This window comes from Tamandua tetradactyla, chromosome 5 (genome assembly GCF_023851605.1).
Source record: "Tamandua tetradactyla isolate mTamTet1 chromosome 5, mTamTet1.pri, whole genome shotgun sequence".
NCBI classification, from domain to species: domain Eukaryota; kingdom Metazoa; phylum Chordata; class Mammalia; order Pilosa; family Myrmecophagidae; genus Tamandua; species Tamandua tetradactyla.
In genome coordinates, this window is record NC_135331.1 from 192,494,928 (window position 1) to 192,511,834 (window position 16,907).

The following is a 16,907-nucleotide window of genomic DNA, read 5'->3' on the forward strand; positions in this document are numbered from 1 at the left end:
GTGCACACAATCGTGATGCAGGACGGCAGGCGACTCCCGCCGTGTTCCGTGTCCTGTGACAGCCACAAGGGCAGGGTATAGTCTTGGGAAAGAGAAACACAGGGAGCCAAATTCTGGCTTTCCACCAGCCAGCGACTTGGGCGCCTGCCACTCCTTGGCTTCTTTAAGCCTCATCTCAACTGCAAAATGGGGGTCACAGCGTCTGCATCATACGGTAGTTTAAATCATTCGTCCACTCAGCGCTCACGGAAGATTACACACGCATGCTCAGGGCTTTACACACGCATGCACAGGGCTTTACACACACATGCACAGGGCTTTACACACGCACGCCCAGGGCTTTACACACGCATGCACAGGGCTTTACACACTGCCTTTAAGAAATGGTCTTTGGGCAATGATTACACTACACAGGCACTTCTTCATATAGTTTTGTATTTCCAAATGTGGCATATGACATATATTAATGAATTTAACATTTATATGAATATTTCTAACCTAAAAAATTAATAAACAAGACTCTGGATTCACAAAATGCAGCTACTATATTCACGGGCCAAGTGAAATAAAAATCAGGCCCTCTTTTTATAGAGAAAACTGTCTGGTCATGTCAGCCCTTTCTACAAACTTCCCTACTATTGTGAAGACTTCTTGGAACGAGGATAAGACATAAATAACATGATCCCTTCTCATGAAAGTAATTGCTAGCATGACTAGAACACATGCTTCCATACGCATCTTAAAGCATTAGCAGAGCTGTCCCATCATTTCCCTCATCACTAAGGATTCACCAGGCAGACCTGCTAAAAAGACAGATTTGCTCGGGGCCCAGCTGGAGTACACTAGAACGCTCTCCAGGAAAGTGACCTGAAAATATCTATTTTTAGCAACAGTTCCAGGTATTTCATGGTCAGGCAGGACATGGATTTTCTCAGTGCTTCACAAACTCTAAAGTATAGGCAACAAAGCAAGATCAGATCAGCTGAAACCATATCAAACATCAATGAAATCTGTTTTATTTTACTGTTTCACCACCTATTTAAGGGCAGGGATATTCACCAACTCATATTTTGTATCCTTCTCACTTCCCATCTCCCTACCCCCAACTTCACACCCAAAAACTGTGGACTCAGTTAATATTTATCTTCTGAATGAACATCAGTTAAAGCAAGGAAATAATAGAAGTTACCAGAAATCCCATAAATAGCTTCCAACAGAAGTAAACTGAAGTTAAAATATGGTCCTCAAAGGCCAGTGCTATTAAATCACCTTAGAACATGAAATCAAGGGTCTATGAATTCATCTGGTGGGGAAATGGGGATGCTGCACCCTTACTTTCACTAACCCCTAACTGAAATTTAGCATTTCCTTCCATTATGAATGAAGGGGATAAACCTCATTAATATTAGCAGCACTTGTTACACTGTTGCCAATAAAAATCACAAATATTTCCACATCACATTACAGTAGTTGCAGATCTTGAAATATCACTTATACTCATCAATATTTTGAAATCACAATGCATATTTCATTAGATACTAATGAGCACATCGATTACTTTATCACAATTTTTACTGACACTTAGTTTTTTCAATATGATTGGCTTATTGTAGGTATGCATTTACAACACTGTTCTAAGAAGTAGCCCATAGAATTCACTAGACTGACAAAAAATTCTTGGTGTAAAAAAAATTAAAAACTCCTGCCTTGGAAGATTACGAAAATTTTTAAACTGTGCAGCACAGCAAATGGCTGTAGATGCACGTGCTTTCACACTGAAATCCTTCAGTTTTAAGTGGAGAACTTCCTTCATCCCACTTCATCTACCACAAATCTGAGAGTGAAGCGGGCTTGGCTTGCCAAGTCTTCTGACATTTCCTTGAAACATTTTCATTTTTGGCTCTCAGAAAAGTGTTAAAGATAATTCTCAATTATCCTCTCATTTGAACAGAAGCATCTAGAAGACTGAAGCCTGACTATGACCCACGTCCACAGACTGGGATGGGAAGGAGTCCGGGAAGCCCGTGCAGAGCGGGTGGCCTGAGCCCAGTGCTGCCCACGGGGCTCTGGGCACTGGACATCTGAACACCTCTGGGACCACGGACCACACATGCTGTTACCAGGACCCCTTGGCTTCTGTGACATTCCAAACTCACCATGTTCCCTCTGCCAGCCCAAAAGAACTTTTCCTCCCCTAGATCAGTGCTTCTCAAACTTTCAAGGCGTATGTCCATCACCTGAACGTCCAGTGAAAACGCAAACCTGAATCCAGCAGAGGGGACAGAAGACCCAAGACTCTTCAAACCCAACACTTGCGGCTGGCCCGGTGCAGCTGCCTCGGAACAGCACAGCCTAGACGACTCTCCGTGCGGAGATTCCTCGGTCGCCCTAGACAGGGCATTCGCTGGGTGCCTTGAGAACTGCCTGCAGCCCAGCAGGAAGCCCTGGTGGCACCCATGCTGTCCAGACCCCCAGGTACCACCTCTGCATCACACTAGCAGCTGCAGCTGCACCTAAGACTGCCAAGGCCCACGCAGCCCCTTGCTGACCACTTCCACTCCACTGTCCGATGAGGGGTCGGTGTCTGCGGCTGGCTGCCGATCACCACGCCGGGGCTGGACCTTTTCCAACCCACTGTCTAGTTACTCTCCCAACAAACCACCCCGGTCACCCCGAGACCCCACAGCTGGAAGCTTTTCAAAATGCTTGGTCATGCCCTTGCCCACGTCACTTCTGGTGCTCGCCAGTTTCACCAGGCGAGAGAAATTAACAAATTCAACTCAGCCACACTGTATTGCAAACATCAATAGTACATAAGTAGTTTGTCTAAAATCTGCATTTTCCCTTAGAAATTTATAGCACTGAAACAGATTCCCCTTTAATGTACCTGTGCCCAATTCAGGTCTCACAGAATTCTACCCAAACCCTGGTGTTGGGTGGAAAGGGACAGGCTTTCTGTATACAGTGAAGCACTTACTGTACATCCGGGAGACCATGATTCATTCCTGACCTAACTAAATCCATGGTTTATACGATTTAACCGGATTGTATTTAGCACTTTATTAAAGAATAGTTTATATGTGACAAATGTTTAGTTTAATATTTGAGTTTTTAGTTCCAATTTCTGGGAAGAAATTGCCTGGCTATCACACAACCGTTTTAATTAATTTTCAAGTTAGCTATGGATATCAACTACACTTTCAACAAGTTCCTCTTTCAATACAGTTTGCAGCAAATAACATTATAATCTCAGCCAAATGTCAAACCCTGCTAACATCAAAAATTCAAAACAGTATTTTTCCCTTTAAAGAGAATCCAAAACTCTTAATGATGATTCCATTTAGACATGAATAAAAGAACTATATGGACTAGGAATTCCACATATAAAAAAGTAGCATGTTGCTTGATTCCACATATTTTTAACATTTTCCATAGTAAACTTAATGTAAGAATTTTCAATGGACATCAAAAAGTTCTCACATTAACAATGGTAGATTCTTCCAAGTCAGCGTCTCCACCCGGAGACACACAACTAGAGTCAGCATCACAACCAGGAAAGATACACAACCACACTAAGTCAGCACCTTCACCAGGAGAGACACAACTACACTAAGTCAGCATCACAACCAGGAGACACACAACTACACTAAGTCAGCATCACAACCAGGAGACACACAACTACACTAAGTCAGCATCACAACCAGGAGACACACAACTACACTAAATCAGCATCACAACCAGGAGAGACACACAACTACACTAAATCAGCATCACAACCAGGAGAGACACACAACTACACTAAGTCAGCATCACAACCAGGAGAGACACACAACTACACTAAGTCAGCACCTTCACCAGGAGACACACAACTACACTAAATCAGCATCACAACCAGGAGAGACACACAACTACACTAAGTCAGCATCACAACCAGGAGAGACACACAACTACACTAAGTCAGCATCACAACCAGGAAAGACACAACTACACTAAGTCAGCATCACAACCAGGAGAGACACACAACTACACTAAGTCAGCATCACAACCAGGAGACACACAACTACACTAAGTCAGCATCACAACCAGGAGACACACAACTACACTAAATCAGCATCACAACCAGGAGAGACACACAACTACACTAAGTCAGCATCACAACCAGGAAAGACACAACTACACTAGTCAGCACCTCCACTAGGAGAGGCACAACTACACTAATATGAAAAGAAAGTCCAGATTTCCTCTCCACGGAAAACTTTTCATACAAATAACTGTGGCTTTGCCTCACCTTCACCTTATATGTTGAAATAATAAGTGACCAAAACGTCCATAAAGACACATACTATTTCCCCCAGCCTATCAGCTTCACTTATTTCCTGGATAATCCCTTTGGCCGCCCTCTCATCAACACTGTGTCTTCTCACTGTGAGCACTGTGAACATCCCCCCTCCACGCTCCAGGCTGTGCGTCTCAGCTGGAGCAGCAGCGTGCTGTGGGCAGGGTGAGGAAGCACCGCACAGCCTGCTGCCATCTGAGGGTGACCCCAGCCTAGCGCAGCCCAGAGACCACAGCACTGCACTGCCCGGCTGGCGCCTCTCCTGCTCTCCCACAGTCCTCCTGGCAGATGACTTGACCTTGGAACTCGAGGAGGTCTGGACTGCGCTCTGCTCAGCCAGATTCGTTCACAGGTGCCAGGGCGTCTTCAGGGCCTCGCAGGCTTGCAGAGAGGTGGCCTCTGTCCAAGGCTGCTCTGCTCCTGCTGCTGGAGCTCAGCTCCCTCTCTCCTGTCCGGCAGCCTCCCCTCCCCTGGCCTTTGCCAGCATCCAGCGGAAGTCACTCCCATCTGACCAGCCAACCCCGGGGCCTGGGTTCACGGTATCCCCAGTCACATGAGGCTGTTTAAATTTAAATTAGTAACAATTAAACACAATTTAAAATTCACTTTCTCAGTCACACTAGCCAAGTTTCAAGGGATCAACAGCAGAGCCCTGTGGCCGCTGCAGCGCTGGACACCTAGCTCTGGAACAGTCCACTGTGGCAAAGGGTCCTACTGAGGCCCTCCAGACACGGCCATCCCCTAAGCCCTTCTCTTCCTTGCCCCACGGTTTTAAGGACTACTCACACCCTCGAACTCCTCACCATCAGCACCCCTCAGCCCCCACCTACCCTATGCCCCAAACAGTGACCAGCCGACTCCCCACAGCATCGCAGTTCAGCACAGAGGAAATCAACTGCGCTCCATCTGTCTCCTACCCCTGAACAGGACCCTTGCTCAAGCCACGGCCCAGATCCCCAGACCCTCGGGCCTGACGGGCTGTCCTCCACCTTCACTGGCCCTCAAGGTTCAGTTTCCAGGGGCACAGGCCCTGCGGGCAGGATCTCTCCACCTGCTCACTCCACCGAAACTCACCTGACCCTCAGCACCTCTGCAGGAGCCTGCCCCTTCCTGCCCCAGGCCTCAGGGCCCTGCAGTCCCAGTCCAGGCCACAGAAAGCTCCCTGCTTGTGTGCTGCAATCCGGACCGTGCACTTCCCTCACAGAGCCTTCCCCACAGGGCAAGAGCGGAGACCTGCTTCTGGCTGCTTCCCACAGTCTTCATCAGCATCCCCCACAAAGCCAAATTAGCTCATGAGGCGTGCTGAGGAACAGCTTCGGGACTGGTCTCCAACCCTTCTTTCTCCTGACGGCCGTGTGCCAGCCCCTCCACCCCATGAACAGCTGGGGAGCTGGAGCGCCGGGAAGTCCCCCGTCACCTCTGCCCTATACACCTGCCCTGCCCCTACACAGAGCTGGAGCCTCTCAGCCTCTCTAATGGAATTTCCACACTACAGTGCTCAGATCACCTACAAAATTTATGGATTTGTTTTTCTTAGAACAATATAAAACATTCACACCACAAGCCCTTGTCAGGTAGTAAAACTTCCCAGTGTCCCCTGTCCAGCCCTGAGTACATGTCCAGTGGGTATTTAGGACAGGGAGAGTTAGGCCCTACAGTGGGATGGGTCAGATGGCTGGACGCCTGCACGCGTGGATAACACTGGCGGGACCAAAGGGTGCACAACCGCCCCCACGCCCCTGAGGGAGATGGCAGAGCCCTCCTGGGAACACAGTGGCACTGCTTTTCCGCAGGGCAGGGAACACTCAGGGGTCTAAGTCGGGGTGCAGGGGGCAATGGGGGTAGCTGGAGATAGAGGCTCTTAGGTTGGAAATTACCTCCCAGGTGATTGTTTCACCAAGGAAAAAGTCCTTCTGAGAAGCACTGGCATGGACCTCACAGAGTCACCATCAATTAGGTTGTGCCCTCACCTTTACTGACACTCACAGAAGCATCAACGGTAAACTGAGACTCGGAACAAAGCTGACACGCTGGAAGCTGGATGTCAGAATTTGCTAACATGAAAACTAACTCTAGGGCAGACGATATGTATCTGCTTTTCCACTCACGATAGCTATAAAATGTTTACACTGACTGGCTGACAAAAAATTCAGAACTGTTGCATTTTCTGTTAAACTGAATTTGTTTCTTCCTAGTCTGCCTGGGTTTGAATTTTATCTCCAACATACCGCCTAGGTGACCTTGGAGAGGTTATTTCACTTCTCTGTGCCCCAGTCTCTACATCTGTAAGATGAGGTGGGTAGTGATGCCTGTACATGAGGGCTGTTCTGAGACAGCACATGTAAAGGCTAGTGCCTACTGCGGACGGAGTGTCCAACGTCTCTATTTCATTTAGAACCATATCTTCACAATAAAAGACACCCCAGACCCTTTTATAAATAAATACGTGTGCCTGGGCAGTGCAATGATGGCTCAGCAGGCAGAGTTCTCGCCTGCCATGCCGGAGACCCAGGTTCGATTCCCAGTGCCTGTCAATGCCAAAAAAAATAAAATAAATGAATAAGTGTGCCTGGCTACAGGCCTCAGCATAAGCATGCCACCATCGGGAAATTAAGGCCGCCCCACGCTATGCTGAGAAGATACCTGGAGTGCCGTGCTGCACGCAAGCGGCCACCCTTTCACACAGCACATGCACAACTAATTCAGGTGTTTACTTTTCTTGCATACACTGACCTGACACCCAACGTGACTAAGGCGCACTCAGGAACCCGCTTTGCACTACCCCACCCCAAATTGGGTCGCCTCCCACTCCCCAGCAAATGGCTTCCTTCTGACTGGCAGCTGCCTTGCCCCTGGCCCCAGCACCCCTGACTCCACCTCTAATGCGGCCCCCTGCCCCAGCCTAGGCCCGCTCCCCCTCAGCCAAAGTGACTCTTCAAAAGCAAAACTGCTCCTGTCACAGCCTTGCCCCAACTGGCAGTGACTTCTTAGACAAAGGAAAACCCTGAGCCCGAATATGTAGCCGAGATGGCTCTGAAGGACTGGACCTTAAGACAGCCTCGCCAGCCTAATCTCACCCCCCACCCCCAAGCCCCCCTTGGGTTTTCCGCAGCAGCTGCTCCTGCCTCAGGGCCCCTGTCTGGAGCCCCTCCCTGGCCAAGGCTGGCCCCAGCTTTTGGTCTGGTCACATGTCACCTGTTCCTAAGAAGACCACTGCCTGTTAGTACATTGAATTTTTCCTGTAGTGCAGCAATCAAAATTGTGTAATTATTCCTTTTTTCAGGGAGTTCTCGGCTAGAAAGAACTTCATGCGAGGATACCCGGGAATGACGGAGCCACACGTGTTTCCCGCTAGGCCCTCGGCACCCAGGACACTGGTCTGCACAGAGGTGGCACCGACTTAGCATTTGTCAACATCTCGAATCAACAAGGCCACAAAGATGCATGAGGGTCTCTGTCCCCATGGGGTCCGCAGGGCAACGAGAGAAAGACGATGCACATGTCAGCGCTGACTGCTTAGGCGGCAGTGCCCGCAGCTGGCGTCAGGGGGGAAGGCTGTCACCGAGTCGGACACTTAGGCTGCATCTTAAGGAAGGGCAGGCATTCCGGTAGAAAGGAAATGGGAAGACATTCCACATGTAAGGCATGCTATGTGAAAGCAGACGTGCCGTGAACCTGCAGGGCTCATTTGGGGAGAGAAGTTCGGTGAGAGCTGAATATGCATTGCGTGTGACAGTTCAGTGAGAACCACGACTAAAGAGGAAGACAAGGCCGAGTAACCCAGTGCCTGGCCAGCCACACTACGGAGCTTGGACAGCACACGTGAGACGGTTCTAGGCCCACATGCGTCAAGCTCCGAAAGACACTCCTGAAAGCTCGTTCTAGCGGCAGCGCAGAAAATAAACCAGAGCCTGGGACCAGGCCAACAAAATCGTCAGAGCAGCAGGGGACAAGAGTAAGCCCAAAGCAATAGCTGTGGAGGGAGAGAGCAGCAGGGCAGGGAAGTCAGCAGGAGGGAGGTGAGAGCGCGTTCAACAATAACGAGGGGAAGGAGGCCAGAAAGAGGAAGGCATCCAGAACCCTCTTCAGAGGACAGACGACGCTGGAGGAAGGTGGCAAGTTTGCTTCTGGATAATCGAGCATAGTGTGCAAGAGGCAGTTCATACGCGGGTCTGAGATTCACTGAAAAATACAGATTAGACACACTGGAAGTCATCAAAACAAAAACAGCAAATCCTATCTAAATTCCACTCTCTCCTATATAAAACCAGTGTTCCACAATACCAGGTTTCTTAATGCAGCATCTCCTGTTTCTACTACAGAAAATGTTATCTACATATTTTATAACATAAATTTCTTTACTAAGACTAAATGCTCTTACGCTCCACCAACATGTAATCTCAAGTAAGCGGATGATGCGAGACCAATCCTCACCCTTTTCTCTTACACAGCTCTGCAGCCAACAGAAGGGACTGCGGCTGGAAACAGTACCAAGACTCCCCGCCCTTCCAGATACAGGCTGAAAAGAGCATCCAATTTATCTATTCAAGTGTCTAATATGCTATTACTTCTGAAAAGAGTATTCTAAAGGAGTTCTAATGAGAATGCTCACATACTATTCAGCAGGCAGGCAATTTAATTGTCCTTAGTTTAAATGTGGGACCACAAATTATATATCAAGGATTTAAAACTAAGCAAGTTGGATAATTTAATTCATACGTAATTATCACCCTTAGTACCGCACAAAAATACAAACAGCGTGTCATGTGCACAAACAGTAATCTCGTGGCTCATTTCCGTCCAGTAGCTCTGCTGATCTGCTGACTGTGGCTTAAGCAGTGAACACTGGGCAGTGACCCCTGCACCAAGACCAGGTGCCAGGTGCACCTGCAGACAGGGCGGTCATTGAGACTGCCACAGCCATAATCTCAGACACTGCTAGAGGGCTTCTCTATCGGCCAGGACCCTGGATCAAGCCTTCATTCTTTACTTCTATATTTAGTATCTCTCCACCAGAGTTAATCCCAAGGCTCAGAGACGGAAGTACTAGCAAAGAGGAAGAGCCCTCCTAACAGAGAGGAAGACGCCAGGTTAAGTGAGGATTTTCCAGAACTGGTGAACTGTCCTCTCACTTTACGTAGGAAATGGAGACACCCCCAGAGTGCCCTGGAGTCACCGTTCGACATGAGGGACCCTGCAATCACTCCTGTAGCAGAAGCCAGCTCCCCACCCTCACGTCAGGGAGCTCCCCACAGGGGCACTGGCTGGCCACATCCACCACCTGAGCTGGCCAAAGTCCAGCTGCACAATCCCGGGAAGGGGGGCACTGCCCTCCCGCCTTCCCTGAGCACTGCCAGACGGAGCTCATGGGACCTGCCCTCTCCATACTGAACCACCAGAAGGCAGGAACCGGACGTGCTTGAGATAAAGACCATCTTAAAATTCTGTGTTGTCTTTATGGCCAGAACATCAATCTTTCCATGCATGAAAATCCTTTATTTTAAAGTATGCATTTTTAATTAGTTTTAAAAATTTATTAGCAAACAGACTCCATGAAGGAGTTCAAGAGTTACAAATTTAACACAAACATTTTTAAATCTGTAATTTCAGTCTCAAATAATATGAAGGATAAGACATTCCATTCTAACCATCTGCTCATAACATACTGAGTAGAAAGCATATACACAAACACAACAAAATGCCCAAAAGCTAAAGGCAGTTCTCTCCACATGAGTTAAGCTTCCAATATTTTACCAATTTTCTACAATGAACATAAGGTATGTCATAATGAAATTAGTTCTTTTATAGCTAAACTTATACTCACATAAACTGGTTAAGAAAAGAATGCATTTTTCTAAGAACTTGAAATGACATCACTTACTTTCTGTTCAGGGTTTTCCTGAAACAAAAGTCCAAAGTAGTCCTTCTCCAGGAGACTCAGATGCTCACACACCTTGTCAAACAACACTTGTCCTTTCGCACGTTTCTGGAGGGGGAAAAATTAATATCTTCACTTTTCAAGCACTAAAAACTCCATGAGTACTGTATATGAAGAACATCACAACAAATGCGTGATTTTCTGTAAATTAGCAGAAAATATGTTCCCCAGTGTTCTTTTGTAACAATATAAAAAAAGGGATTTAATTTTTTCAGTTTAGCCTGCTCGCCTCCCCTACACACTAAGTACAAACTCTAAAACGTAGGTATGATGAGTCAGAGGCCCTCTGCTTTATCGCTGTTCCAAGTAAATTTAAAAAAAGGTTAAAAAAGCAAAGTGCAGGAGTTCATTTACTTATTTTTTTTTGAAAATAGCACAGAAATATGTTCAAACTGCCTCCTTCAGTTCCTTAAGGTGGCTCGCGACATCCCCGCAGGGCCGAGCCAGGACACCAGAGGTCCCTGTTACTCAGCGTCCTCTAACACACCCTATCCTGTCAGCACTCAGGCTAGAGTTTTGTTCAATGATATCTGTAGAACAGAATTATTTTTAAATGCAAGTTAGGATTCTCTAAAATTTTCTAGAGAATGATATTCAGACACATTAAAGGAAATACAAAATAATGGGATAATACATCGACGGCCTCAAAGCCATTTGGCATATTTCTGCCTTGAGCTTTTTTTTTTTAATTCAAGAAGTTGCTGTTCGAAACAGAGATGTAAATGCCTTCTGACAGCACAGAAGAAAAGCTCATTGTCTAACGGACGGCAAAGCATCCTCACGCGGAGGCTCATTTCCAGTTAGGGCGCGCCTCCCTGTGGGAGCTGAGCTGGCCAGGTCAGGCCTCGCCGCCTCCCTGGAGCTGGGCCAGGCGCCCAGGCAGGGTCCAGCCAACAGGACTTTCCACCCACAAACTGGACTCGCCCACGCTGTCGAAACGCACACCTGGTGGCTCATCAGGTGTGCGACAACTAATGTTCCCGCACGTCTACAAGTATTCAACAAATCAGACGAGGCTGGAACACGCGTTTCACTGTGAAATAAGTGCAGCCGTGACGGGGGTTAGAGACGAGCCTTGAGACGGCCTCAGTCAATGCCCACCAGCCCCTCCTCCTCCTGGCTTTGTGGGGCCAGAGGAAGAAACTTTCGAGGAAAGGCGGGAGAAGAATCTGGTACTCTTTACAGGAGCATGTCTAAAAGAGCAGCATTACCTCAAACAGCAGCAGAAAGGGGGAGAAAGCCACAAGGATGACTCGACTTCAGCCCACTCAGCACCACGCTACGCACACCACCGCCGAGTCCGAACCGCGTGTCAGTGAGCAGAACTCGTCACGGGCATTTGCAACAGAAATGTGCTTATGTGTCTACACAGAGTGCGGTGGATAAGAGCCTCAGGCGCTGGGCTCCGGGCACCAAGTTCCTAAGCCCATTTTCTCACCTAAAGCTGTGTGAGCTGGGCCAACCCCTTGACCTCTGCCAACCCCTTGACCTCTGCAGACCCTGGTGAGCACGTCTGGAAAATGGAGGTAATAGTAGAGCCTACACCACAAAGGGTAGTGTGGGCACTAAAGGAGTGTAACACGAAACAAGAGCTGAGAACAGCGTGTGGTACAGAGTAAACACACTCAATATTGGCTCTTCCTGTTATAATCCAAAAAAAAATAACTGATTTCACCTATACGAATGTTTTGCGTCAAGCCAAATTAAAGGTTCTGAACTTAATTCAGATCTTCATGCAATTATTAATCCATATTATTAAAACTTGGATTTTAATCTTCCAAAATGTCTTGGAAGCATTTTAAAGGTGACCGATGACCATAACTTCACTATCTACGTAGTAAAATCAGTCTTGTCTTCCTTCTAGGAACCCAGGAGAGATGGGAGATTTTATTACAATTAAGAGCAAAGAAAACTGAAAGGTAATCAGTACTTTAAAGCAGAATGTGCTTTCTCTGACACGAACTTCAGCACTGCTCCCCTAAATCCGCAGATTCTAGGAGACACCTGACCTAACAGGTGCTCAATAAATGCTCGCGGGCCACAGGCAGAGCAGCACCGCGCGGGTGAGTGTATACAGCAAGTGCTTACTTCCAGCGACCTGGCGCTGCCTGCAGCTCTGAGACTGACCGCAGCTGCCGTGTCCACACCGATCTTTCAACGGAGCTTCGTGTGTCTGAGATGACCAAGGGGGCAAATTACCGTAGGCCGGCCACACGGAGCTGCTGGACATCACCTAAAACGCACTGAGGGCGGGGTACTTAGGTCACAAAGGGCACGCGTCTGTGACCGGGGAGGGCATCCTCTCACTCAGAAAGGCACTGAGGGCTGACTGGACACCTCTACCAGCAGCTGACCCTCGCTCAGAAGTGCTTCCGAACGGAAGCTGTCTCGAGGAGACCGAGACTATAAATGACAGCTGTTTCCACACAGGCCTCATCAGTCTCGTCTGTTAGCCTAAGAGACTGTAGAGAAATGAGAAGGAATGAAAAGGAAAGTCATACTATTTCCTTCAATTGGCTACCTGAAATTAGGCTCAAAAGGATATTTGAGACAATTAACATCTATAAATGTACAGCTCAGTTTCACATTCCCATGCTGGTTTTAAATTCGTTTTTTATTCACAAATTCTACTTTCTCATTGGCTTCCAGTTTAAAGACAGACACATGCTCTCGTGGAAGGAATGCCCCTCCAAATCTAGAAGGCTGTGTCCCAGAGCTCAGCAGCACATGTGGTGCCGCCACGCGCTGTGTCCATAGCTGACACACCAAGCCAGCTTCAGAGGCTCAGCTCCCTCCACCACCCGCCTCCCTCCTGAGGGAGCAGGTGCTCAGATGCTCACTGAGGCCCGGGCTGCACACACGACCGAAGCTTCCAGAGGCTCCACCTTCACACACTCAGTGTGAATGGACAGACAGCACACAACAGGACCATGCGCTGAGCAGATGCATGTTCGGTGCTGCGGGGACACCGAGAGGGAACAGCAGCTGTTGGAGGAGAACCACAGCTTCGCCGAGAAGTGGGCAGCTGTGCAAACCTTAAAGGAAAAAACGATTCTCTGAGGCAGAAAGACAGCTTATTCCAAAGATCTAACCCTCCACATGGACCATCTGCAGGCCTGACAAAAGAAGATCTCTGCCCTAGAGATGCTGGCGACAGCGAAAGATGAAAACGGCGCCTACCAGACTGCAGGTTAACGGGCACCGATGGCATCTAACGGGCCCACTCCCCCAGCTGGCAGGCTAACGGGCACCGATGGCATCTAACGGGCCCACTCCCCCAGCTGGCAGGCTAACGGGCACCGATGGCATCTAACGGGCCCACTCCCCCAGCTGGCAGGCTAACGGGCACCGATGGCATCTAACGGGCCCACTCCCCCAGCTGGCAGGCTAACGGGCACCGATGGCATCTAACGGGCCCACTCCCCCAGCTGGCAGGCTAACGGGCACCGATGGCATCTAACGGGCCCACTCCCCCAGCTGGCAGGCTAACGGGCACCGATGGCATCTAACGGGCCCACTGTCCCAGCTGGCAGGCTAACGAGCACCGATGGCATCTAACGGGCCCACTCCCCCAGCTGGCAGGCTAACCGGCCACTCCTGTACTTAGACCCTAAGGAAACGGTGGTAAGACCCTCTGTCCCAAGGAAACTCAGGCTCACGCGGCAGACACAGAAGGTGCACAGGAGGCACGAGAGTTCTACCCACCACAAGGCCTTACTCTGCGGCTAAGGTGAGCAGGTGCCAGCACACCTCCCCTCGGGGACTGTCGCCGCAAGGAAGCCGCAGAGCACGGAGAAGGGAAGGCGGGGGCAGGCACAGAAGCCGAGTGCGCCGGAGGCCGGTCTGCACGCCAGACCCCACTGGCTCGTGGGCACTCCACACACACGCACACACACACCACCCCACAACGGAGCACACCAAGGGGTAGGAAATAATCTGCTTCCTGCACGCAACTACAGAGCTTCAAACTCCACACTGCATGTCAGATCCCGGAAGCTCTGCAATTAAAAAATAAACAAATTATTGTTTTCCATCATTTAACCTGATATTTCTCAAAGTTATGTGGCTACAGACGCTCCTACCTCCATCTAACACAGCACTTATGAACTCATCCCAGAGCAGAGCGGTCGCTCACGGTCCCAGCTCCGTAACGAGGGAGGAGGAAGAGCCCCGCACGGGCCCTCATGCAGGTTTGGAGAGGTGAACCGCTTTGTGATCCAAAAAATGCCAAAGGAGAATTCAGTTTGAGCTGGCCCAGTGATGGGTGTGCCCCGGTGTCAGGAAAGAGCAAATAATTCACATAGATAAAACCTCAACAAGTACTAAAAATAAAAAACTAGGAAAAACACAAGGAAACCAGCCTCACCATTACTGAGTGACACAGTTTCAAAATCAGACCTTTAAAGATTGCAGATAACAATTAACAAGCACAGAACATAAATACATTTTAAACGTTTAAGAAAAAAAACACGGAGGGAACTGCCTGAAAATGTAGAGCTGTGTTCCAGTAGCCATGGTTCTTGAAGATGATTATAAAGTGACACAGCTTTCACAATATGACTGTGTGATTGTGAAAACCTTGTGTCTGATGCTCCTTTTACCTACCTTATCAACAGATGAGTAAAACAAACGGAATAGAAATAAACAATAGGGGGAACAAATGTTAAAATAAATTGAGTAGATTGAAATGCTGGTGATCAATGAAGGGGAGGGGTAAGGGGTGTAGTACGTATGAATTTTTTTTTTGGTTTTCTTTTTATTTCTTTTTCTGAACTGATACAAATATTCTAAGAAATGAACATGATGAATATGCAACTATGTGATATTGTGAGTTATTGATTATAAAACAAGAATGGAATGATCATATGGTAAGAATGTTTGTGTTTGTATGTGGAGATGTTTCATAAATAAAAAATAAGATAAAATAAAATGACAACCCAAGTAAAAATAAAGAAATAAAAGAACATTAAAGTATGCATTCTGTATTATTTTTGCAACTGTCAAGTAAGCTTGAAATTATCTCAAAATAAAAAGTAAACCAACAACAACATTAAAAATACTACTAAGGAAAAAGAGACTATTAAAGAACAGATCCTGACAAGACTCAAACAAAGAATCTAGAAACAAAGACTACAATAACCTAATCTGTCGGACAGGATTTGAGACAGCTGAACAGAAAACCAAGGAAGCAGAATGTAGAACTTTAAAAACTTACTCAGAACACAGCACAGAAAAAGAGATGGAAAATATGAAAAAGCATCACCGAGATGGAGGATGAAATGAAGGGGTTCACATACATTTCATCAGTTTTAAATGGAGATAGTAGAAAGAATATGGTAGAAGCAATATTAAAAGCTATAATGGCTGAGCCTTTTCATCATCTGATAAATGCTACAAAACCTCAAATTAGAGAAACTCAATGGATGCCTAGGAGGATAAATAAAATAAAACCCATTCCTTTACCACTATTTTATTCCATTAATTGAATTTATTTACTCATTAACATTCAAACGAACCTGACTGCATTATTTAAAAAATAATGTATAACAATAGGAGACAATATTTGGAAACGATATATCAGATAAGGGTCTAGTATCCAGAACATATAAAGAGATTGTTCAACTCAACAACAAAAAGACAGACAACCCAGTTACAAAATGGGCAAAGACATGACCAGACACTTCTCAGAAGAGGAAATGCAAATGGCTAAAAGGCACATGAAAAGATGCTCAACTTCCCTGGCTATTAGGGAAATGCAAATCAAAACCACAATGAGATATCATCTCACACCCACCAGAATGGCCATTATCAATAAAACAGAAAATGACAAGTGCTGGAGAGGATGCGGAGAAAGAGGCACACTTATCCACTGTTGGTGGGAATGCCAAATTGTACAACTGCTGTGGAAGGCAGTTTGGTGGTTCCTCAGGAAACTAAGTATAGAATTGCCATACGACCCAGCAATACTATTGCTAGGTATCTACTCAGAGGACATGAGGGCAAGGACACAAATGGACATTTGCACACCAATGTTTGTAGCAGCATTATTTACAATTGCGAAGAGATGAAAACAGCCCAAATGTCCATCAACAGATGAGTGGCTAAACAAACTGGTATATACATACGATAGAATATTATGCAGCTGTACGACAGAATAAAGTTATGAAGTATGTAACAACATGGATGGACCTTGAGGACATTATGCTGAGTGAGATTAGCCAGAAACAAGAGGTCAAATATAGTATGGTCTCACTGATATGAACTAACATTAGTGAATAAACTTGGAGAACTTCAATTAAGAACAACAGGCCATCAGGAGATAGAAATAGGGCAGATTTTGGATAATTGGAGCTGAAGGGATAAAGATTGTACAATAGGACTCATAAAAAATTCAAAAATGGATAGCACAATACTACCTAATTATAGCACAATAATGTTAGTACACTGAATGAAGCTGAATGTGAGAAAGACAGACGACTGATTTGAACAGTAAATAAAAAAAGTATTTGCAAAGTTCCCTTAGGGGAATGGTAAGAAAGGGGGAAAATTAAACTTCCCCATTTGGAGAATTCCTGATATTTTCACAAGCAGTGGGGACAACCTAATCAATAGGCCGAGTTCTACATCTTGGGG

At 46.9% G+C, this 16,907-nt stretch overlaps 1 protein-coding gene across 15 annotated transcripts in view; it reads right to left on the reverse strand.

Annotated features, from left to right (window-relative positions):
* Window positions 1-16,907, reverse strand: part of EPB41L2 (erythrocyte membrane protein band 4.1 like 2) — a 215,432-nt gene that overhangs the window by 74,561 nt on the left and 123,964 nt on the right. For 14 of the 15 annotated variants that reach the window (XM_077162888.1, XM_077162892.1, XM_077162887.1 and 11 more), the window contains one exon: window positions 10,218-10,322. The exons of the other annotated variant lie outside the window; for it this stretch is intronic. In XM_077162888.1, the coding sequence (XP_077019003.1) occupies window positions 10,218-10,322 (105 nt within the window). The remainder of the gene's footprint in view (window positions 1-10,217; window positions 10,323-16,907) is intronic. 15 annotated transcript variants of the gene reach the window in all.